The 23,523-nt window shown below is 57.1% G+C and overlaps 5 protein-coding genes across 5 annotated transcripts; 2 read left to right on the top strand and 3 right to left on the bottom strand.

Annotated features, from left to right (window-relative positions):
- Window positions 1-539: 539 nt before the first annotated feature.
- ACO1O0_000259 (uncharacterized protein) lies at window positions 540-9,113 on the bottom strand (the record flags this gene model as incomplete). The annotated part of the gene is made up of 4 exons (XM_083189758.1): window positions 540-2,641; window positions 2,774-7,036; window positions 7,159-8,797; window positions 8,952-9,113. The coding sequence occupies 4 exons, from the start codon at window positions 9,111-9,113 to the stop codon at window positions 540-542; spliced, it is 8,166 nt and encodes a 2,721-aa protein (XP_083053617.1).
- A 3,578-nt stretch (window positions 9,114-12,691) lies between these two features.
- Window positions 12,692-13,288, top strand: ACO1O0_000258 (uncharacterized protein; the record flags this gene model as incomplete). Its single annotated transcript, XM_083189757.1, has 1 exon — window positions 12,692-13,288. One exon carries the CDS (start codon window positions 12,692-12,694, stop codon window positions 13,286-13,288), a length of 597 nt encoding a protein of 198 aa, XP_083053616.1.
- Window positions 13,289-13,830: 542 nt separating this feature from the next.
- Window positions 13,831-15,993, bottom strand: CRZ1 (C2H2-type zinc finger protein; the record flags this gene model as incomplete). Its single annotated transcript, XM_083189756.1, has 2 exons — window positions 13,831-14,591; window positions 14,853-15,993. 2 exons carry the CDS (start codon window positions 15,991-15,993, stop codon window positions 13,831-13,833), a joined length of 1,902 nt encoding a protein of 633 aa, XP_083053615.1.
- A 2,663-nt stretch (window positions 15,994-18,656) lies between these two features.
- AOX2 (alternative oxidase-domain-containing protein) lies at window positions 18,657-19,583 on the bottom strand (the record flags this gene model as incomplete). The annotated part of the gene is made up of 3 exons (XM_083189755.1): window positions 18,657-18,866; window positions 18,929-19,327; window positions 19,389-19,583. The coding sequence occupies 3 exons, from the start codon at window positions 19,581-19,583 to the stop codon at window positions 18,657-18,659; spliced, it is 804 nt and encodes a 267-aa protein (XP_083053614.1).
- A 2,097-nt stretch (window positions 19,584-21,680) lies between these two features.
- HCR1 (translation initiation factor eIF3 core subunit j) lies at window positions 21,681-22,737 on the top strand (the record flags this gene model as incomplete). Its single annotated transcript, XM_083189754.1, has 3 exons — window positions 21,681-21,699; window positions 21,855-21,946; window positions 22,024-22,737. The coding sequence occupies 3 exons, from the start codon at window positions 21,681-21,683 to the stop codon at window positions 22,735-22,737; spliced, it is 825 nt and encodes a 274-aa protein (XP_083053613.1).
- Window positions 22,738-23,523: the final 786 nt, after the last annotated feature.

Below are 23,523 nucleotides of genomic sequence, written 5' to 3'. Positions count from 1 at the left end.
TTGTTGCAACGCGCATTGCGTGTCATTGTGGCCATTGGGGCGGCGCAGCGCTTAGTTAGTATGTACTAATGTACCATGGGTGCTGCCACCGTAGTGTACCTTAGTATCCGTACTCATGTGCTTCACATCGAGATGGGTGAGTGCAAGCAAACAGTCTGCGCACACAAGCCTACAGCTCAGTTACACGTCTCTCGCTCACCACGTACCTATGCTATAGCTATGCTAAATGATTGGGTATCTTGTCGTCAGACACTCGTTGGCGGGTATCAGCTGTCAAACCAAAGAGAGCAACACAGCTCGTACTATGTACACGTCCGGATCTAACGTTGGGCTCCGGAGCCATCTCCCTCCTCCCAGGTCTAACATGAAATCCAACCCAACCCAGACACCGTTGCCATGCAAATTTGCAGATTCAACACCAGATTCCAAAATTCCAAAATTCCAAAATCAGAGCTACCAGCGCCCGCCTGGTACCCAAAGCTGAACTCCAAGTCATCCAAAAACCCAAGTCGTTGAAACAAGGCCCGGGGACCTGGCCGCTACCCTGCAAGCTTCCTCCACCAGCTTGTCCTCGGAGTCGTAGTTGCCGTCGTCGTGGGGTCTAGGAGGATCGAGTTGCGCCGACTCTGCTGTCGCTCTTCGCTCCCTTCCGACGCCGCCATGCGCCTCTCGCGCTCCCTTTCCTCTCGTCGCCGCCGACGTCGCTGGTCATCCGTCTCATCCGCTGTCATCTCTGCACCCCGAGCCCGCCTACGAGCCCGTCGAGCTTCGCGCCGGGCCTGCTCGTCCTCTGTCTGATCCGGTGGCGGGGGAGCATCCGAGTGCTCCTTCACCCAGGATGACGTTCCAGAATGCGGCCATGCCGACCCCTCAACATCGCGTCGACGGTGCTTTCGGGGATACGCTTGCTCATCCCCCGATTGCTCCACGTGGCGACGGCTGCTCTTGCGCGACGAGCGTTCCCCGGACTCTTTGGCAGCGCGACGGGCTTCTCGCCTCCGTCGACGCTCCGCCTCATCTTCCGACGGTTCGACCTGGTGGGAACGACGACGCTCTCGCTTCGCAGCGCGGCGGGCTTCCTCGTCGGCCTCCTCGGCAGCGGCAGCAGCAGCTTCCCTCTCTTTGCGGATCCGTCGTCGCTCTGCGCGCCGGGCTTCCCTCTCTTCGTCCTCGCGGCGTTGCTCCTCTTCCCTCTGGCGAGCTGCGCGGCGTTCTGCGCGGCGTGCTTCCCTCTCCGCGTCGTCTTCGGCCTTGCGGCGCCGTTCGCGTCGGCTATCATCTTTGGCTCTGCGTGATTCTTCGGCTGCAGCCTCGGCCGCCTCGCGCTCTGCTCGCCTGGCTCGCCGCGCCGCGCGCCTGGCCTCCCGATCGGCATCGGCATCTCCATCCGCGGCGGGCATTCTTGCTTCGTCATCTGTTGTTGCATATGTGTTGCGCCGCTTGGGCTCGATACGATCTGCCTTGGGGGTCATGAGTCCGCTGAAGAGTCCGGAGATACCGCTCTTCTTGGACACGGACGTGCCACGCTTCAGAGGAGTCTCCATCGCCGCGTCCGTCATGACAATATCGTCCTCGACAGGCCGCCTGGAGCGTCGGCGCTCAGATCTCCCCACACTGTCCTCAGCCTCTGGAGGAGGAGCCTCCTCTTCGGCAGGGCGTGACCTGCGCGACTTCTTCCTGCTGCTCGACTTCTCGGCGCCTACACCCAGTATCTTTGCGGCCTTTGACGACATTTCGGGCATGTCCTCAGGGGGCGGCGACGCAAGGCCGTGGGCATCGATAGACTGGCGGCGGGACGACCGCCCGCTTACACTGGGGCGCTTCTCCCTTGTGGACATAGACCTTGAGATGGGTGGCGTGCTGAACATGCTAGACAGCCGGGGTCGACTCGTAGCCTTGTCCGTCTTCTCGGCACGCTCTGCTTTGTCCGACGACGACCCCTTGGACGAATCGTTCCTGTCCTTGTCCTTATCCCTATCCCTGTCCCTGTCTTCCTTCTCGGCTGACCGCTTGGTTGACCTCTCGGTCTTGGATCGGGACGAAGACTTCTTTTCCTTTTCTTCCCTGCGCGGGGTCGCGGTCCAAGCACCCCAGGATGAGCCGCCATCGCGGTTGATCTTTGGGCGCTCCTTCTTGGAGGTCCTTGGCTCTGATGGGGGCGATGTGGGGGGATCGGGGACAGCAGGCGGCGGCGGTGGTGGTGCCGGATCGGGGGCGGCCCTGGACTTCTTCTTACTCTTCTTGTCCTTCTTCGGCGCCATTTCGACGGGTTCGACCTCTACTATCTCGTCCTCTTCTGGCTCTTCGGGCTCCGAGGGGAAAGCGCCGGGAAGCCCTGCTGATTTCCTGCTCTTCCTGGGTGACGGGGTGTAGTCCTCGACCGGGGGTTCCTCTTCGGGCGGTGGGGCCCTGTCCTTCTTTTTGGAGCGCTTCCTGTCCTCCGTGGACGGTGGCTCGGGAGGTGGGGACGGGGGAGCGACGGGTTCCGGATCGGGCTCCTCTGGCGGGGCCTCAAACGTCTTGAGTCTGTCAGCAATCTTGCCCCCGACTCTGCGCGACGATGATTTCCCAGGCGCATCGACATCCGCCAGGGCCCTGGACAAGGTGGGCGTGTCCTCATGGTCGAGGTCATCTTCCAGAACTAATGGATGAGTCAGCATGTCAATTTCCAGAGGCGTCGCACAAGGTTCACCGTCGCGCTGACGATTAGTGTGCGATAGGCGGTCGGTGCTAACTGAAAAAGCAAGGGGGTGAGAAGGGTGAAACAACAGACCTTTTTTGGATTTCTTCGAACCGCCAAGCCCCCAGAAGCTGAAGGCATCGCTGGACGGCTTCCTGCGGTCGCGGTCGACTTCTGCAAGGAGCCTGTCCACCTCTTCGGGGTCCAACTCCGGCTCTGGCTCCACTTCCGGCTCCGGCGCCGGTTCCGGTTCGGGCTCAGGCTCCGGGTCCTTGGACTTTTTCTTCTTGTCCTTGTCCTTGTCCTTAGACTTCTTGTCCTTTTTCTTCTCTTTCTCCTTCTCCTTGTCCTTCTTTCTGGCCGCTTCAGCCTCAGCCTCAGCCTCCGCCTCCGCCTCAGCTTGAGCCTGAGCCTGAGCCTGAGCCTGAGCCTCAGCTTCAGCAGCCTCACGAGCAGCCTGCTTCTCGGCCTCGCGGGCGGCCGCCTCCTCTGCTTCCTTCGCAGCGGCCTCCTCAGCCTCCTTCGCAGCCGCTTCTTCCTCACCACCAGCAGCTGCTGCTTCTGCATCCGCCCTTTCCTCAGCCCTCCTGTCTGCGTTCCCTTTGAGGACATCATACCTTTCACGATCCTTCTTCAAAAGCTTACCTCCACGCCTGGCCTTTTTAATCTCCAGCGCTGCAAGCTCGTCGTCCTGCGCGACGATTTCGGCAACGGCTTCAGCCTCGCGGGCAGCGGCCTCCTCAGCTTCATGGGCAGCAGCAGCCTCCTCAGCCTCGCGGGCAGCAGCCTCTTCAGCCTCCTTAGCGGCAGTGTCCCCCCTCACTTCCCCGCCATCTGGTGATTCTTCCAGCTCTGGGGGCTCTGCAGCCTCCTTCTCTACTGCTCTCTGGTCTGCACGGCCTTTGAGGTACTCGTACCGTTCCCTCTCAGATTTCTTGGAGAGCTTTCCCTTTTTGGCCTTCTTGGTTTCTAGCTCCGCGAGCTCGGCCTCTTCAGCTGCAATTTCAGCCTCCTCAGCCTCCTTGGCAGCAGCCGCCTCAGCCTCTGCAGCTGCAATTTCAGCTTCTTCAGCCTCTTTGGCAGCAGCCGCCTCAGCCTCTGCAGCCGCCGCAGCAGCCGCCTGTTCTTCCGCCTCCTTTGCAGCCTTTTCTTCGGCCCTCTGGTCCGATCTCTCCTTGAGGTATGCGTACCTCTCACGGTCCACCGACTTCGCAAGTTTGCCCTTCTTGGCCTTTCTTGTTTCGAGGGCTGCAAGCTCCTCCTCTTCAGCGGCAATATCTGCTTCGGCGACCTCGGGGGCCTCCGGAGCAGGGCCCTCCTCAGCAGCAGGAGCATTTTCAGGCGCAGGTTCGGGGTCCCCGGCGGGCTGGTCGTCTGCCTCCTTGGCCGCTTTATCCGCTGCCCGCTGCTCGGACCGCTCCTTTAGGTACTGGTATCTTTCTCTATCCGCGGATTTAGCTAATTTGCCCTTCTTAGCCTTCCTCTCCTCCAAGGCTGCGAGCTCATCCTCCTCCGCGGCGGCCTCTGCATCGTCAGCCTCTGGGGGAGGAGCTTCTTCAGCTGGAGCTTCGGGTTCAGGGTCAGCTGCGGGAGCCCCCTCGACCTCCTTGGCCGCTTTCTCCTCTGCTCGCTGGTCTGCCCGCTCTTTAAGGTACTGATATCTTTCTCTATCGGCCGACTTGGCTAACCGGCCCTTCTTCGCTTTTTTAACCTCGAGCTCTGCGAGCTCGGCCTCTTCTGCCGCAACTTCAGCCTCGTCGACATCAGGGAGAGGAGGAGCTTCTTCTGGCCCCGGCTCCGGCTCCGGCTCCGGCTCCGGCTCTGGCTCTAGTGCCGGTTCTGGTTCTGGCTCCGGCTTAGCTGCAGCGGCCACTTCCGCCTCCTTAGCCGCTTTCTCCTCCGCCCGCTGGTCTGCCCGCTCTTTAAGGTACTGATACCTTTCTCTATCGGCCGACTTGGCTAACCGGCCCTTCTTCGCCTTTTTGACCTCGAGTTCTGCAAGCTCAGCCTCTTCTGCCGCAACTTCAGTCTCGTCAACATCAGGGAGAGGGGGAGGAGCTTCTTCTGGCGTAGGTTCTGGCTCGGGTTCCGGATCAACTACAGCGGCCTCCTCAGCTTCTTTGCTGGCCTTTTCCTCGGCCCGTTTCTCAGTTCGCTCCTTAAGGTACTGGTACCTCTCCCTGTCTGCTGACTTAACTAGTTTACCCCTCTTGGCTTTCTTTTCCTCGAGAGTAGCAAGCTCGGCCTCTTCGGCGGCAACTTCAGCATCGTCTTCTGCAGGCGCAGCTTCCTCAGGCAAAGGCTCTGGTTCTGGCTCCGGTTCCGGTTCAGCGGCAGCGGCGGCCCCCTTGGCTGCTTTTTCCTCGGCCCGTTTCTCAGCCCGGTCCTTGAGGTATTGATACCTCTCTCTATCTGCCGACTTTACCAGCTTACCTCTCTTGGCTTTCTTTTCCTCGAGAGTAGCAAGCTCGGCCTCTTCGGATGCAACTTCAGCGTCGTATTCCGCAGGTATGGCTTCCTCAGGTGCTGCTTCCTCAGGTGCTGCTTCCTCAGGGGCGGCTTCCTCAGGGGCGGCTTCCTCAGGCACAGGCTCCGGTTCAGGTTCAGCAGCGGCGGCCTCCCTGGCTGCTTTTTCCTCGGCCCGTTTCTCAGCTCGCTCTTTAAGGTACTGGTACCTCTCCCTGTCTGCTGACTTAACTAGCTTACCCCTCTTGGCTTTCTTCCCCTCGAGAGTAGCAAGCTCTGCCTCTTCGGCAGCCACTTCGGCGTCATCTTCCGCGGGCACGACATCCTCGGGAAATGCTTCTTCAAAGACAGGCTCCTCAGGGACGGCTTCCTCAGGCACAGGTTCCGGTTCAGGCTCAGCAGCGGCGGCCTCCCTGGCTGCTTTTTCCTCAGCCCGTTGGTCTGCCCGCTCCTTGAGATATTGATATCTCTCTCGGTCAGCAGACTTAGCTAACCTTCCTTTTTTAGCCTTCCTCTCTTCCAGATCGGCAAGCTCCTGTTCCTCAGCTGCAATCTCAGCTTCCTCGGCCTCTCGAGCTGCAGTGTCCTCAGCATCAGGGGCTGGGGCTTCTTCTGTGGCAGTGGCAGTGGCAGCCTCTTCCTCTTGAGTGGCCTTGGCTTCAGCTCTTTGCTGGGCACGATCAAGGAGAACTTGGTATCGCTCTCTGTCAGTTGATTTGACTAGCCTCCCCCTTTTAGCTTTCTTGACTTCGAGCTCGGCAAGTTCCGTCTCCTCTGCCGCAGCCTCAGCCTCTTCAGCCTCTCGGGCGGCGGTGTCATTAGCGTCGGGGACAGCTTCGTCGGGGCCCGCGAGTGTAGTTTCTTCGGCTACAACAGCTTCAGCCTCTTTGGCGGCCTTGGCTTCAGTCCTTTCCTGGGCGCGGTCGAGGAGAACTTGATATCGATCTCGGTCGACTGATTTGACTAGCCTCCCCTTTTTAGCCTTCTTGACCTCGAGCTCGGCAAGCTCCGCTTCTTCTGCCGCCACCTCGGCTTCTTCAGCCTCGCGAGCGGCAGTGTCATCCCCGGCTGTTTCAGGAGGAGGCTCCGGTACCTCAGGCTCAGCGGCCTCAGGCTCGGCGGGGGCAGCCTCAACCTCGGCTTCTCTTGCCGCCTTTTCCTCCGCTCTCTGGTCCGCCTTGGCCTTTAGCTCTTCATATCTCTCCTTGTCCTTCTTGGGAAGCTTGCCCTTCTTTACCGCCTTCTTTGTTTCCAGCATAGCCAACTCTTCCTCTTCAGCCGCAATCTCGAAGGCTTCGGCTTCGAGCCGTGCCTTCTCTTCGTCGTCAGCTGCTGGCTCCTGGGTTTCTTCTGCAGGGAGCTCATCAGGTTCAGCGGCTGCGGCTGCGGCCTCCTCAGCCTCCTTGGCGGCTTGGTCCTCGGCTCGTTGATTGGCTTTAGCTTTGAGGGCTTCAAGTCGTTCCTTGTCCTTCTTGAGCAATTTCCCCTTCTTTGCCTTCTTGGCCTCAAGAGTCGCTATTTCCTCCTCTTCAGCAGCAATCTCGGCAGCAAGGGCGTCAGCTTCGGCGTTAGCTTCGGCGGCAGCTTTGGCGGTTTCCTCTTCCTGAAGATTGGCCTGCTCCTCGGCCTCTTGAGCTTCACGTGCTGCCTGCTCCTCAACCTCTTGAGCTTCGCGTGCTGCCTGCTCATCTGCCTCCTTGGCTGCTTTATCCTCAGCTCGCTGGTTGGCTTTAGCTTTGAGGACCTCGTAACGCTCCTTATCCTTCTTGAGCAACTTGCCCCTCTTCGCCTTCTTTGCTTCCAGTGTGGCGAGTTCTTCCTCTTCAGCGGCTATTTCAAAAGCCTCGGCTTCGGCCTTGGCCGCTGCCTCTTGTGCTGCTGCTTCGTCGTCTGTCTCAAGTTAGCATGATCCCATATCAAGGAGTGCGTGTAATTTGCATGTGTGTGTTCCTAGATCTAACCCCAAACTGGCTCTCATTGTCGTCTTTTATGGGCAATGTGCATGAACTTACCGGCTTTAGCCTTCTTGTTCCCTAGGTCCCAACTGTCGTCATTATCATCGGCCCAGGAAAAGGTGCTCTTCTTCTCTTTTTTCCCGGTGCCCCATGAGCTGAAAAAGTCGTCGTCGCCGCCGCCTCCGGTCGTGGCAGCGGGAGTATCATCTAACTGGATCAAGTCGTTAGTAGCCTTTTCCTTCTTATCCTTCTTCGACCCGCCCCAGGTGTCCCAGATATCCGTCTCCTCTTTCTGTGGCTCCTCCTGGACGGGGTCATCGAAGAAGGAGCCCTTCTTTGCCTTGTCCTTCTGGCCGGCACCCCAGAGGCCCCAACCGTCGTCGGGCTTCGTGGTAGTCTCTTTCGGCTCGTCATCGGCAAAGATGGAATTCTTTTTCTTCTTCCCGGAGCTGAGACCCCAGCCAAAATCATTGTCCATGCTCGTAGCAGCTGGCGGGTCGGCAACGGGTGGAGGAATGTCCGTTGAGTCATCAAAAAGACTGCCTTTTTTCTTCTTCTTTCCATTCTTGGTAGTTACCGCACCCCAAAAGTCATTGGCAGGCGGAGCGTCAGGGGCGGCTGGTGGGGGATCCGAAGTACCGAAATCGTCCAGGAGGGTCGTCTTCTTTTTCTTGTCTTTCTTAGACCCTCCCCATGTGTCCCAGACGTCGTCGTCCTGTTTCTTTTCTTCCGGAGGGTCGTCCGTCTTCTTTTTGCCGACGAAGCCCCAGTCAGTAGTGGTGGTTTCTGCTGGCTTCTCTTCGGCTTCATCAAGGGCACCGAAGGATATTGTCGTCTTGTCCTTCTTCTTAGCTTTACCCCAAGGGTTGGAATCGTCTCCTCCGCCGCCTCCAGGGTCAGCGCCATCGCCGCCTCCGGACCAATCCCAGGTGCTCCCCCCGGTATTCCATTTTGAACCCCAAGACCCGAAATTGTTTTTAGTGTCTGTGGGGCCAAAATTTAGATTAAGCTTGCCCCCAGTGTCTTCGCCCAACTTGATCTCCTGAAATGTATCGGCGCCAAAGTCGGATGTAGGGATTTCAGGCAACCCGCCGGACTCGGCATCTGCGCCCTTGCCTTTCTTCTTCGGCTTGGTGGTTGTAAAAGTTGCCCAGTCTTCGTCCTCTGCGCCACCGTTGTTGGTATTATTATTGCCGTCTCCGTTCCCATCTCCGCCGGCGCCAGCGCCATTGCCACCCGCATCGCCGCCGCCGCCTTGGCCAGCGCCATTACCGCCGTTGCCATCTCCGGCATTATCGTCCTTCTTATCTCCTCCATTGTTGTTGTTGTTATTGTTATCCCAGCTGAAGGGCGTGGCGGCTGGTGCTGCCTTCTTTTTCTTCTTGGCATGCTCACGGAAGCCACCCTGCGAGTATAGATCGACTGTGACCGCCAGGGACGGGTCGCCTAGAAGGTCATCTCTTGACCGGCGGCCTTTCACTGGGGAAGGAGAGGATGCCGGCGGGAGGGGGGCAGTTGACACCACAGGCTCGTTGCGACGGGCATACTCGTCGGTCCCGGTATGGTCGACGATTTCGTTGGATATTGCTGGGGGTTCGGCGCCTTTGGGTATTCGTCGGGACCATACCGGTGAAGGCTCGGGAACTTTCAGCGGAGTGTTGAGAATAATCCGCGATGTTTTAGAGGCCGATTGGTTCTGTACCTCACAAGAGCGTTAGTGTAAGGAACAAAGTTCAGGTGGCTTGGAGAGCCGCATAGCTCAGCCGGCCGCCGGGAGGGCGCCGCGCTGGAAGCCACATAACGACCTAAAGCAGAAGAAAGAACGGAGAACAAACGGCATCTAAACATACGTGAGAATGATGTCTGTCGACAAGCCAAGCTTGCGCGATCAGGCAGAGCTGGAGCCGAAGAGAACGCTCATCCCACCCAATCGCCGAGGTCTGGTTTGTGTGCCAGCCATATCCGTTTACGAAGGAGCTGTCGGTGAACGCCAACACCTCGGCCGCGGCCATTGTGGAAGATGGAGCTCGTGTGCTGGTGGCAGAGCGTCACAATCATGGAAGCTGCTGGGACAGAGGCTGTCGTCCGGTATTGAAAATGTTGGTTTCGAGTGGGGAGGAGGATGGTGGCAGACGGAGGGCAGTGATGTTTGCTGCTGGTCTGGTGGTCTGGTCACCGGGATGTGGCGTCGGTCGGAAGCTGGGAGGACTGACGCAGCCGTATGTGTATGTATGAGGGCGCCTGTTCCGTCGTAAATTGGCCCCGGAGGAAAGCTGGGGAGAGTGGCCGGGAATTTGTGAAGGATAAGATAAACTGCCCCGGCCACCTATTTTAAAAAAAATCAATGAAGATTGATGAAGCCTGGCGAGGTAATCCCTTGCTCGGTCCGCACGATCCTTGTCCCTGTCGGCTCTGGCGTCACTTCTCTTGGACCCTCCTCTTTCTTCAGAACGAAGCTTGGCCTATCTTGTAAGCCGCGTAGACGTTCCACATCGAAGGAAGGAGCATGTATAAAGGGGTAGTTGGAGGCAAAACCAAGGCTCAGCTTCTTTCACTCGGCAATCCCAATAGGAGAAAGGGAAGGAACGAGAATTGCAAGACAGGCGGTGATGCCAGCAGAGCCAATGACGCTGGTCGCCCTTGCTTAGGATCAACGATCAGGCGAATGAGCGCCGCACCTGCTCAAAAAAAAAATATCAGCACAGAAATACAGGCGGCTGGTTGGACCACAAGGTGACAGCGAGAAGTTGTCAACAGCCAGCCCCCTTCTCCTTTGTTGCCTCGTTTGAGCGGCAGTACATAAGAGGCAACACTACATGCGGCATGCGACAATGGGGCAGCGGCCACTTTATTTCCTCACATGGGCATTGCTACCTAACTGGCGGATTGCACTGTTGCGGGCCTCCCAGGCAAGCCCGGTTTCCTAGGTTGGCCGTGCTGGAGGCTGGGGGCGGGGCACAAGTCCCCATCACCAGACGGGGGTCCTATCCACTGGCCGTCCACTGGCCACAGCCGCCACACACCACCACGGGCGCATTCGAGTAAGGCGCCACCCGTCGCCCGGTGGCCGCTCGACCCTTGACTCCTTGAGGATGCTTGTCAACTTGTGATCATCTTCCATGGCTGGAATGATTCGTGCCTTGTCCATGTTTGGACTTCTCTGGACTCGCCAATCCGGCAAGAGATTCCCACCCGTGAGCCGAGACACGATGCCGTGCTTCTCGCTCGTCGCACCAGCTTGCCGTCTCGCGCGCATTCTCCGGCGTCTACGAGTACATACTAGTAGTCGTAGTATTACTCCGACGACCCGGGATGTTCCTACGCGTACGAGACGTGACAGCGCGCCATGGATCTTAATACAAACGGTGGTGGGTGACCTCACCCCGCCGGCGATCTTAAGACACACCCTAGGTAGGCACGGATACGCACCCTCTCAACGCGTATCCGTCTGAGGTATGGGATTTCATGCCATCCATGCGCAGCGGCAGGCTCAGTCTATCCCTGCACGAGTATTACTAGATGGATTTCCTTGCATTCGGCTATAATTTGCTACGTACTACTAGTATATCACCGCCGACCCTGGAATATCTGTTTACGAGCACGATGGCCCGTCCCTCGGATACGTATCAAATATCAATCGCGGGTACGGTGTACTATGACGCGTGGGGTGGGATTCTATGTGCTTTGAACTAAGACATGGCCCTCGTCTTGGTACTGATACTAGGTACGGAGTAGTACGTACTCGTACGCATACTCCGAGTACCATTAATCAATGCCCATCTCCTCTCGGTATCGAAATACTCGCTGCGCGGCCTCTGATGGGTCAATGGAAGGGACTGGACACGTCAAGAGGACAACAAACCGAAGCCTCGCAGAGACGCGATGAACAGCGGCACTTTCTACAACGAACCACCCGCCCTAGATGGACCCTTTAGAGATCCACTGATCCAGAGTGTCATGCGGCGAGGCCTAAAGCCCACTGGAGTCACTGCACGGGCGTTGGCACTTGGTAGGCCGCCATGAGCCAATGTACTGCTACGAGTGGGACTGGGCAGCGATGCACCATGGCGCATGTACTCCGTACATGGGCTGGCAGGAGAGCAGCCAGAGCAGCCAGTCCTGTCGCGCGAGCCTCTCGGCCTCGAACCGCCGAAACCACGCCATTCGTCATGGCGCCTCCAGTCTGCGGTAGCCATCGGGAACTAAACGAGGCCCTGCCAACCTTGCATCCCTCCCATTCGCTCCGCCAGCATCGTCAAGTCTTCACCGCTCTATTCACGGTCTGACACTTGCGCCTTTGGCGGGACAGGAAAAACAGCGCATCAAGCAGAGCATCCCGACGGCATGGGTTCTGCCAGTCAAGTCAGTCCGGACGCACGGAAACCTTTGCAAATTCGGTCTCAGACTTCCGAACACGGCCGGTGGGAGGGGTCCAAGCCAAACGGTTCCTCGTGGCTTGGAAGTTGGGGGGGTTCTGCCCGGTCAACCGTTTGAGATTTTCGGCCAGATCTGTGGCGCACTGGCGGTCAGACCCGACGCGATCTCGGCGGATTTGCTGTCGGTCATGATTCATCCCAATGCTAGTACTATTACTTTGTAGGAACGCCAGCGATCATGCCAGCAATGCCAATGCCCACGTTGCCATGAGGCACGTCATCCGCCAAGGTATACGTAGCGGCCACTGTCTCTGGCTTGCACAGGATCTATCCGTAGGCCCTTGGAACTTGGGGCCAAAAATAGTTGACCTGTTTTTCGCGGACTCATGGTACAGTGGTACACTGGTAATGCTGTCCGCACTGGGCTGGACAGGTGCTCTGCCTGTCGTCCCGTCACCCAAAAAAGTGACATTGTGCCTCACGTGGTGTCGAGCAATCCAACGAATGTTGGCCGAGTCGCCGCCATCTGTTGCCTCTAAGTGCCTCCCACCCCGCCACCAGTACGACCTCGCAAGTCGCATCCGGCAGACACATGAACAGCGACCCTGATGAGTATGCCCGCGCGACCGCGGCGTCCTGACACAGATGCGAAGCCCCTGCCGAATTTGCCGCCTGTGGGTGCTACATAGTAGGTCGGCAGGTATTATTACCAGTAGTACCTACTACCAGTACTCGTAGTGAGTGCCAGAGGTAAGGCCGATTAGGTAAGGTGCCCATTTTGTGCTTCAAGCCAGGTTGGGACTCGGAAGGGGGAGGGGATGATGGGGCAGCCCCTCGAGTCCCTTTGCTATCTTTCGTAATAAGTTCCAAGTAGGACGCAAAGGTGGACTGATTGCACCACCGTCCGGCATTGTGCCATCTCCCCCCCATCAACTGTGCTTCCGCCTGTGTCGCATCGCCGCATCGTCGCACCAGGTGTTTCCCTCTGCTCCACGGACGACCGCTCTTGTCTGAGTCTCCCGAACATGCCCAGGAGCTCATACAGCGATTCCACCACCATCTCCACCACATCCGCCAACACCGACACCAGCAGCAGGAGCAGCAGGAGCAGCAGGAGCAGCAGGAGCAACAACTAAGACAGACACGGCCAACACCAAACACAACGGCAAGCTCAGGCCACCAGCGCCGTAGCAGCAGCATGCAGGCGGACGGCCATGAGGGTCCAGCGCCACATGTCCATCACTGTGCCCATCCCGGCCTCCCTCCCCCCCTCGGTCGTCGTGGCCGTACTCCAGACGGTCAGCCCCGTCATCCGTAACCTGGGCACCCTGTCGCGCTATGAGGAGACAGCCGTTGGCGGCGACGCCGTCGCCAACGACCCCTTCTTCGGCTCCCCCGGCGGCTCCGTCGCCAGCTACCAGATCTTCGAGCTCATCACCCTGGCCCCCGGCCTGACCAAAGAGGTCACATACCCGGCCTACTTCCAGCGCGTCGGCGACGGCCTGCGCTGCCGCGCCAACGGCGCCGCCGGCATCACCGGCTGGTGCGAGTTCACCGTCCGCCAGCGGAAGGCCCCGGACTCGCCTGACGGCTCCGTCAGCACCCCCAGCACCATCACCGAGGGCGGCACCGAGGAGTATGAGCTGTACGAGGCGCTCGTCGTCGAGGCCAACTCGCTGCTCATGCCCTTTGTCTGTCAGACTATGGAGCTGGCCCACCGTGGCCTGTGCGACAAGGTCCTTCAAGAGGCGGCAGACAAGTTGGCCGAAATGCAAGGCTGGGACTACGGGCATCAGCTGGGCCACCGTTGAAGATTGGCGGGGTTAATATTTCAAAGACGACTGGGGTGTTTTTTTTTGTGGTAATGGCCTCAACTGAGCCTTGTAGAGAGATCTGAATGTATAGTACTCCTCGTATACTGCAGAGTAGGATAGGGGCGTTAGAAGGGAAGAACATTACATGTTTCGATGGGTTCAACTGGCGATGGAATTGGATTCTAATTGGGAATGGTGTCTTGATATCACCATATATAGACGCTTTGGCCCAGCTATCAGATGTGACTTGAGTAAGTAGGTGCTAAAGTTGTTTACTGGAATATATGAAACAAAAAAAACCACTTTGGTATCATTGACCAGACCCCATCTATCCCAAAGACCATCCATAAACTTCCGAACAAAATGACAATGTTGATACGGATATTCTCGCCAGCGAAGCCCATAGCTTCAAACGCTCTTTACCAAATTCATCCTCTCATCATTCGTGGCAGGCAAACAGCCTCCAACATTTCCGTGGGCTCTCTCTCTTGGATTCAGCACAATAGATTGCGAACACCATTTCAGCCCCCATGCTCATGTCAGCGGGCGCCAATGTCGCTAACATATCCCAATTCACCATAGTTTTGGCCCATGCCACCTTCCCCGAACCCGGTCCCTGGACCGCTCACGTATCCGCCGTCATCACCATCGTCGAAGTCGCTGGCATCGAAAGATGATCGTCCGCTTATGTCTTCCTCAATACCGCCCATCTCAGGCCCTGCCCAGTTCATCTGAGCCAGAGCTGGATACTGGGCTATGAGCGCAGCAGGAAGGGCAAAGTTGCCACTGGGATCCATCGAGTAGCCGCCTGTCGGGTCCATGCCCATAGGTGGGGGAGCCATGCTAACGTTTTGTTGCATCTGCTGCTGCTCTCGCCACTGGCGTTGCCGCTCCAGCACCTCTTCATCCAGCAGTGGCTTTATGCAGATGCGGCCGGCTTCAGAACGGAAGTGGCGCCCCAAAGCATCGGCGCGAGCAAAACGACGACCGCATCCCCACTGGCCCCCAGCCTTGAGATCGCCTTTGCACACAAACTTCTTCTCGCCCGAGTGCAGCCTCTCGTGGCGTTTTCGGTCGTGCTGACGCGCAAATGCTTTGCCACAGACTGTGCATTCAAAAGGCCGCTCATCGGTGTGAGTCCGGAGGTGAGACCGCAGGTTGTAGGCTCGAGTGAAGCGCTTCGGGCACAAGGTGCACTGAAAGGTAGCGGGGTGCTTCTGGGCGCGCTTGGCGGTACCCGAGTCCTGGCTGGACTGGAAGTCAGGATCTGCCAGACGTAGGGCGATGACATTGTTCGGGACTGCCGAAGTTGACTGTCTCCGCCTGCTGGGAGACGTTGCTGAATGTGGGGACAGAGACCTCGAGGCGTCGGATCGTGGAGAGAGATCGGATCCGAGAGAAGGTGAAGGGCTGTGGCTATGCGAATGGTTCGGCCGACCGAGCATACCGCCCCCGGGGTGGAAGGGATCTGTAACAGCCCGCTGACGAGCTCTCTGCCGGCCTATCGAACATGGTTAATAAGTGGTTGAAAACACCATACAATCAAATTCTGGCCACTTACCTCGTTCAGGGGGGGTCAATGAATCCACATCAAGCGCCTTACCCCCCTCATAGCCGCCCATCATCCTAGAGTTGTTGTTCGGCGCGTAGTCGATGTTAATAGATGGAGGTGCCATCTGCGACATATCCGGAGGGCCCTGCTGGAGATTGGGGAAGGCCTCGCCGGAAACCTGAACGTTGGGATAGCTTGGTGCATCAACGTAGCCTCCAGGCGCAAGGCCATATCCCGACTGCGTCACATCGGGGATTTGTTGAGGGATAAGACGAGGGCTGATGGCCGGGCTGTGGGATGGGCTTCGGCCTCGATGGCCAGGACTCCCGACAGCAGGATCCGATATGCTGAAGGAGCCGATCCCAAGGACCTCCTGGTAAAGATGGCCGTCTGATGCCCGCTGAAGTGGCGAGTGACCCGGGGCTTCGTCAAACGTGTCCGAGCTGACCAGGTTGGGAGATGGCGAGACCGAGGAAACGTCGGAGTGAGCCGAGGGACTACGGCGATGTCCCTGAAACTGGGGCTGAGACCAATCGCCCATCTGGTTGGGGTGGAGTGCGGCCTCTGGGCCTAGGGACGCATGGGAGGTATGGCTAGCATTCCTCGAGTGGTGCCCACTGGGAGTTGGAGAGGGGAACTGGTGCTGATTGAAGGAAGGAGACTGCTGTGCGGAACCGGGTTGATGAGGATCCAGCTGAAGGAGGTGAGGAGGAGTGGGCGAGGAATGTGGCTGCGGGGAGGCCATGCCGTTGATGTCGTTGGGGTTGAGAGCCGACTGCTCGAAGAGGGGTGTGTTGTAGTGCTCCCCCTGGGAACCGGAGGACGGGAAGAGGGAGAAGTCGCCGTCGTGCAGGTTGGGGGATAGATAGTCAGTCTGAGACTGGGAACTGAAATCTGCTCCCGGTGTTGGGAGCTGTTGGTTGAAGTTGGCGTTGGGATCGAAGAAGCCGTTTTGGGTGTATGCGTCCACGTTGGAGTCAGCGGCTCCGGAGAAGGGTTGTTGAGCGGATTGGTCAATGCCAATGCCGAGTCCACCTGATAGATCTCCGGGCTGATACGGGCTCGGCGACGGAGAGTGGGAGTGGGATTGTATATGAGGCTGCTGGTGGCCGGCCGACGGCGACCGGCCTCGTTGAGCCTGTTGGTCCATGATGTCGGCGAGTCTAGGTACTGTGCAGAAGAGGACGGGGGTACACGAGGCAGTATCCCGAGTCAGCCTTCTCAGGGTCCCTGTGGCGATGCCAGCGGGAAGGGGAGGCTGTGCTCTCGAAGCTCGGATGCGATGGGACGGACGATGCGAGGATCGGGCGTCAAAAGTCGGGGGACAGGCACCACGTAAGTACTGTGTAAGATATGGCTCGGGGGTAAAAGGGGGCCCCTGCTCGAGATGCGATGCGCTTAGCTCGTACGGGGATTTTCGAAGTTGTCGATAGTTGGCGGTCGGCTTGTGGGGAGCAGAAGGCCAGGGTCGATGTGGGAGGCGACGGGTTCAAGGTCGGGAAGCAACAGGGAAGGTGGAATCGGTATGGTCGTTGGTGCCAGTGGTTGGTGCCGGGCGATGAGGCTGTGCAAGGTCCACGATTAGCCTCAAGCAGATGGGGCGGCGAATGGAGACGCGAGGAGCTGGTTCGGTGCTGGACCTGAGACTCGTGGAGCCGTAGAGAGCAAGGATGCCTGGAGAGGATGACGACGACGAGACGCGAGGCGACTGCAAGAGGTAAGTACCTACTATGTAGCGATGCGACGATGGTGTCGGTCGCAGACTGATTGACAGACGACGGGTTTGGGTTAGGAGTCTGGGACTTGGGACTAGGAGAGGACGGAGGGGAACGTGACGCGGGGGTTTCTGGGCTGGGCTGAAGTGGACACCGCAGTGACCGCACGTCTAGTGAGAGTTAGTAGGTGGTGACCGCACCCGTCGGTGAAATGGGCAAATGGGCAAATGGCCGGGCCCAAAGCAGGTTGAAGCAACAGGGACGGTGTGAACCCGGGCCTCCCCCACCAATGACCGGTAGCCACAGCAGTGAAAGTGGTCTGCTACGAAAACTAGCTCTTACGGGCCAACTTAGTATTACCTGCTGCTATTACTATATAGTATACATAGTACTGTGTAACCTATGTAGCCTACTACGAGTAGTAATTGCTGGCTTCAGGGATATTTGCAGAAATGTGTGAGTATGTGGTGCGCAAGTGAAGCTGGGTCGAAGGAGGAATTGGCTGTTCCGAGCATCTGCTAGATGGAGGTCGTGCTGAGGTGAGAACGTGGCGCTTCTTGACAGTGTGACACCATGGATGGTGGACCCAGGGGCCAGCCCCAATTCCCATGAAAGGTTGCAGTTGCCGGTTGGGGCTGGTTCAAGCATGTCGGATCTATTCGTAGGGAAGCATAGTGGGTTGTTTCTCGGCCATTCCCCTTTTGAGCCAATATCCACGAAATCCACTCTGCTCGTCATCTTGCGGCCGTTAGTATTAGAAAATCCGACACCTAACCCATATTCGCGATTACGAGTATTACTACGGAGTACGGATACCTACTAGTAGGCTACTAACATATTGTGTAACCTGACACGACATGTACGAGCATTAGTATAAGGTAAGATCAGTAGTATAGCATAGGCCAGAGCCCACAGGAATTCACAGGTGATGTCATGATCCGGCAGATTCAGAGAGGTAATACCTATACGTAGGCCTACTCGTATTACCTTGGCACCTTGCTCACTGTGGCTTGAAGGGTCCGTGCCTAGGTACTTAAGGCATGTACTCGTAAAAGAGTGTACAATGTGAGGAAGGCACGATAGGAGTCGAAAACCTCCCGCCCGCTCCCCCCCCAAAAAAACATCCGCACGTCATGCACATTGCAATCAAATCCAAGACTCCAGCAGAACCTTTCGAGCCTTCGACCTTCCCCAGTCCTGTACCCTGGGCAAAGTATCAACCCACGCGGCAGCACTGGGCTGTGCAAGAGACCTTGTCATGGCTTAACGCCTACGGTCTATGTACCCGTAACCCGAGACAGGCGGTTACAGAGAATGTACCCCAAGAGGTCGAGAAAAGGACCAGGTTCATGCCGTTCGCGCATCCATTACGGGGTGACCAGCGTCGTCACCAGAGACCTAAGCCCCCCTCTTGGACCCTTGGAACCCCCCCACAAAGCTAGTTCCCAACATAGTATGCGTACTCATATTAGGAGGTATTAATACGTCCCTCCAGGCTAAAACGGAAGCCCAGGGCCCAGACTCCAGCCTCAAGACAGCTAACGTACATGGCATTCGAGGTGCATACTCCCCACCCCGGTCGACTGGTCTAAAAATGGCATCTGCGATGATTTAACACCAAGTTTCGCCAACCACGTGTGTTTCGACTTCAAGATCATCGAACTCCCGTATTGAGGCTCATCTGCACATTACGCGGCCTTTGGGGGTGATCTCCTGCAATCTGCGACACAGGGCTGATTCTTTTTACAAAGGTACCTACTCGTACGTAACGTGGCCGAGAGTAATATCGTCCATGATACGAACCGCGCGTAGAGCGATTGCTGAGATGGACATATCTTGTCCGAGGATGGAGTTCCTCGTCCGTACACTGGGGCCCTAACTTGATGTGATATCTTGACAAGGGGCAAAGTTGACGAGTATTCTATTAGACGCCTAATCTTCAACGCTAAAGCACATTCCTGTACGGAGTAGTCTATCCGTCTATTGGTTTTAAACAACCAGAGCCTTCTTGATCATAATAGGAGCAAGCTGGGGGAAATCATAGCCGTTTTGATGAGGTGAGTATTTGTGTTCTGTTTGGGAATTGAACAACTGTAGCTCAGATAACATCTTGGCGTTCGTAGCCAGCGGCCTTCCGAGTAGGGTTGGGGACGTCTCGGTCCTTGAAGTTACTGACAAAGGGGTTCGGATCTTCGTCCTGGTGAAGATTGCCCAGCGTGTGGTTCACGCCTCGGTGAGCGGCCTCGTCGGCACGGATGTAAAGTATCAGATCCTTCATGGTGCGGTGGCCCTCGGGGATCTTCCAGTACTGCAATGCACGTGTTAGCCAATGTTCAGTCTTTGGGTATCAGCGGCAGGGGCAAATATTACCCGAATAGCGATATCGGGGATCTTGAAGTTGGGATCCGACCACTTGGAGAGATGGCCGTCGTCGATTTCGCGAATGGCCCTGGTGTATGTGTGGACAGCCTCCTCCTCGAGGTATCCAACAAAGCGGTGGACAATCTTAGGGGATAGCAGGTACGCAACAAAGAGGCTGTTGAAGAAAACTCCCTGAGCACCGATGATCATCATCTTCATAAACCACCCGGGCTCGCACATCTTCATAAAGGTCAACAGGTGCATCCTCTCATTATAGCTCTCCTCGAGGAGGGTCTCGATCCACCCGTTGTCTCGCTTCAATCGTCGGAGGCTGTTAAGATGGCGCAGCATGCCACCGACCATGCCTGGCACGCCGGCGACGCTTTCGAGGAAGACGAACCGGATAAGCTGTCGGAGAATTCGTTAGCCAAGGATCTCCTGGTGTGACTTGCGTCATGTGGTGACCTACCCATTGTGCTTCGGTGAGAGGCTTCTCGGCGACAACAGCCGTGGTTGGGTTCTTTTTGTCAACCTTCTGAGCACTCTCCATGCCGGTAGCCTTATCCATCCAGTACCGTGCAAGGCGGACAGTCTTCCAGGCTACCCAGTCGCGAAAGGACTCAGGCTTCCGGTGGCCGGGAACCACAGCCGTCATTTCCTCCATGGTATACCCATGATGGGGCCAGGCTGGTGGAGTGGTCTCAATGTGAGGTGTGTCCCTTGCGGGAAAGATTTCTCGGAGCTGAGTTGCTCGTGTTGTAGAGAAGTATCGAGGTGTGTGATGCTGCTGAGAGGCGGCACAGGCCAGCCTCAACCCAACCGGATACTGGATGTGGGATTTTGCATGGCGGAGAGTCGCAGCCTTGGCCAGGTGGACTACCTGGCTCGAGGCTGGTATCCTGGGATGGATACTTGTTGCTGAGATCATGGGGGGCAGCAGTGTAAGTGGTATCTCGGGGTCGGGGATGAATATTGGCCCAAGCTAGAAAGTTGCGGCTGGGAGGGTATTTGCATATAGATTGAAATTCTTAAGGCCCGGGCTTGCCTTGCCAGGCACAAACAAAGCCCTATATATATACACATACGCCATTGTGTAATGGGCGACTCTATGACACCAATCTCTGATCGCCCACTGTAAATTGCCGGATTCCCCGAAGGACGTCCGTAGTCCGCGAGGCTAGATAAGCGACTCAGCTCCACCCCGAGGCAGAGCCTTGAGACATCCTGATCACGTTGGCCTCTGCTTAGAGTTGGGACGCGTGGGTTTCAAAGCCGGATAGTCAGGTTTGGTTGACATCTGTCAGTTGGGTTGAGCAAGTTGCCCGGGAGCTCCCGGGGGCTTCCGGGGCGACACGGTGCTGACGGTGCTCGGGACGAGCAAGACTCGGGATCTCAACAAAGTGCAAAGAGCCCATGTGACTCAGCAAGGGCACCGTATACTGCAAGGAGACAAGCCCGCGGAGCGAGGTTCGTATGGTTTACACATCTGATTCAGTCTGATCGAGGACATGTGGTTCCAGGAACGGGATGCAACACCCGGGATCGGTGCCATGTTCCGGCCTGCCAGCTGGGGTTGATTGATAACGCGACGACGAGGCCGGCGAAATTCAAGATCTGGCGGTACCACCAACAGGCTCCCGTTGCTGCCCGAGGGCTGAACGTGAAAGCTGACTGTGATAATACCTAAGCTGAAACAACACGAGCCTTCACTTTGAAGGAAGTTGTGGAACAGTACGTACAGGTACGAAGTATACCCAATCTGTATGACTCAGCTGCGGCGACTTCGGATATAAGATGGACTCGAAGATGTGGTTGGAAAAGTTGTATGGGCACGGGTTGGCTGTGACTCACGACTCGAAGTCAAAGGTTAATAATAATATTATTATTACTAGTAGTAAGTTAGCATCTGCGGCCCGCGGGTGGCCAAGGGAGCCGATCCAGGCACCATGGCTGTGGAATCATACTACGTAGTCGAAAGGCACTTCCGTAGTCGACCTACGGATGATGATGGGGGATGCAGGAGTCGAATCTGTGACGTCTTTATTTCGAGGGGGGCAGTTTGGGCCTGTTTGGGCAAACAGGCCAGTTGGGCATTCACATGCTGCCCGACGCCTCCACTACTCCTTCCTTCCCTTTGTCGTCGGGTTGCAACATGCGGCGCATCGTCGTGCTGCCTCTGGGGCGTCGGCGCACAAAAATGCAAATATTAAAATTGCGTGGCTCAGTGCCGTGGCGAGACGAACTGTCCTGGAAGGTTCTCGATAATTAGCATGGCAATAACGACAATGCTCAAATCTAAACCTTGGTGACCCGGACAACAGACACAGCTGTTTACTACCTATGTATAGTACGAGTATAGAGGAGTCGGTGCCTGGAGGCTGAAGCCTGTCCTGCCAATTTCCCCGTGGCCACACCCCCCTCCACTGGCGTCTCACCCGCCATCCATTCCTCCCAGCGCCCTCGCCTTGCATTTTGGGAGCGCCTCTGCCCTCCTTTCCACCACCACTGGCAGCCACGTCGAAAAAAAATTAACTCTCGCCCCATTTCGAATACCTGCCCAACCTTCGCACAGCAACAACAAAGACTCGTCCTCTCCTCCAGCCCTGTTGCATTTTCGACTTGTAAACATCAACCGCTCGACCTCAGCACACACGCTCTTCCGTCGCCATCACGCCCACATTCCTCATCCCGCAATAGTACCTGCACGGTTATTCTGACACGTACACCTCAAAAACTACATCCACCAGCAACACTTGACATCATGCCTTCGAAACAGTGGGGTAAGCATCACCAAAACGCCATTATTCGGCGCGTCCTAAGTGCATCGCTGTATCCCGTGGCGATGCGCACCTGTGGGGTCCCTGCGCCATCCCTGAACACCACATGTTAAGAAACACTGTCCCTGCCTGCATCTCGCTGACCGCCACTTGCCTAGATGACGAGGAGAGCCAATCCACCCCTCCCTCTTCGCCTCCCGTTACCGCCGTCCGCCGCCGCCAGTTTGACGACGAGGAAGATGATAGCGATGTCAGTACACCACCCGCCTTGCCCTCCCCTTACCCTCATCATCGTCGCCTTTGTCCACTGACACACAATGCTCCCAGGTCCTCGACTCTTGGGATGCCGCCGAAGACTCCGAAGTAGAGCGCGAGAAGGAGCGCAAGGCCACCGAGGCCAAGGCTAAGGCCCTTGCTGAGGCCCAGGCCAACAAGAAGTCCAAGGCGGAGCGCATCGCCGAGCACAAGGCCTCCCGCGCCCAGGCCGCCGTCGACGGCGATGAGTCCGAGGAGGAGGAGACCGAGTCCCAGCGCCGCGAGCGCCTCCGCCGCACCGAGCAGGAGGCCGACCTTAAGCACGCCGAGGACCTGTTTGGCGGCATTGGCATCAGCAACAACCGCAAGGCTACCACCGCTGGCGCTGCCGTCGTCATCGACTCCAAGGATCCCACGAACACGGTCAACCTCGGATCTCTCCCTCTGTTCAACCCATCGACCAAGTCTCAGTTCGAGCAGCTGCGCAACACCCTCGCCCCCATCATCACTGCCACCTCCAAGAAGCCTCACTACACCCTCTTCCTCCAGGAGTTTGCCAAGCAGCTCGCCCAGGAACTCCCCAGTGATCAGATCAAGAAGATCTCCAGTTCCCTGACCGCCCTTGGAAACGAGAAGATGAAGGCTGAGAAGGCTGCCGACAAGAGCGGCAAGAAGACCAAGGCTGCCAAGACCAAGACCTCCCTTGTTACCACCCGCGCCAACAACGACGACTTTGCCGCCTACAACGACGACAATGATGCTTTCGGAGATGACGACTTCATGTGAAGCAGGTCCTCAAGGACCTCAACATCTTGACACTGCCTCCTCACCACTCCCATCCTTTCTCGATGTGGCCGGTTCCAGACGCACCACCATTCATAAGCTGCTGGGAGGCTTTCTATCTCCTAGGTCGCGTAAGGAGATGGACCACCGGTCTAGTCGGCACAACTGCGTCGATCCCCACGCGACTTCGCCTCGCCACTGCCCACACTACCCCATGCGGCGAGGCTCGGTTGCGGGGAGGTCATAGAATTCACATCGGCGTAGACACCCTGTTGTTGTACGGGATGGCCAGAGTTGAGAGGAAGCAGGGCGCACGAGGGCGGCGGGGACGCCCATTATATAGCGGGACGTCTTGAGTTTTATCGGCATCTGCGTTATAGAAGTTTCCGGCGTTGAGATTTGAATCCTTTTTCAATCGAGGACACTTGAAGGAGACAGCCGGAGTAATATTTGTTTGGGGATTTACATAGATGACGGGTACACCAACGTCGTGCATGTAATATCGGTCTACATCAGGCTTGTTTAGGTATTGAAATTCAGCCGTTGTCAAAGAATCATAGCGAAACTCGTGCTGTGAGCCAAGTCGTACGGACGGGTATCGTGATTTCATCATTGAGTCTTAGGTGTCGTATTCTTGTATGCATGAGAACCTAAGTAGGGTATCAATCACATGGAGCCCCTATCCCATCTCGACGACCGTAAACGCCCCAAAAGGAATCCTCCAACAACCAACCCAGCGCCATGCGTACCTAATTCTACAAATCCGTGAACCCCCTCCCTGGCCTTGGA

The sequence above is a fragment of the Amphichorda felina genome (genome assembly GCF_050947745.1).
Source record: "Amphichorda felina strain 45539 chromosome Unknown scaffold_1, whole genome shotgun sequence".
Taxonomy (NCBI): Eukaryota; Fungi; Ascomycota; class Sordariomycetes; order Hypocreales; family Bionectriaceae; genus Amphichorda; species Amphichorda felina.
This window is presented reverse-complemented; position numbering and strand designations above follow the sequence as displayed.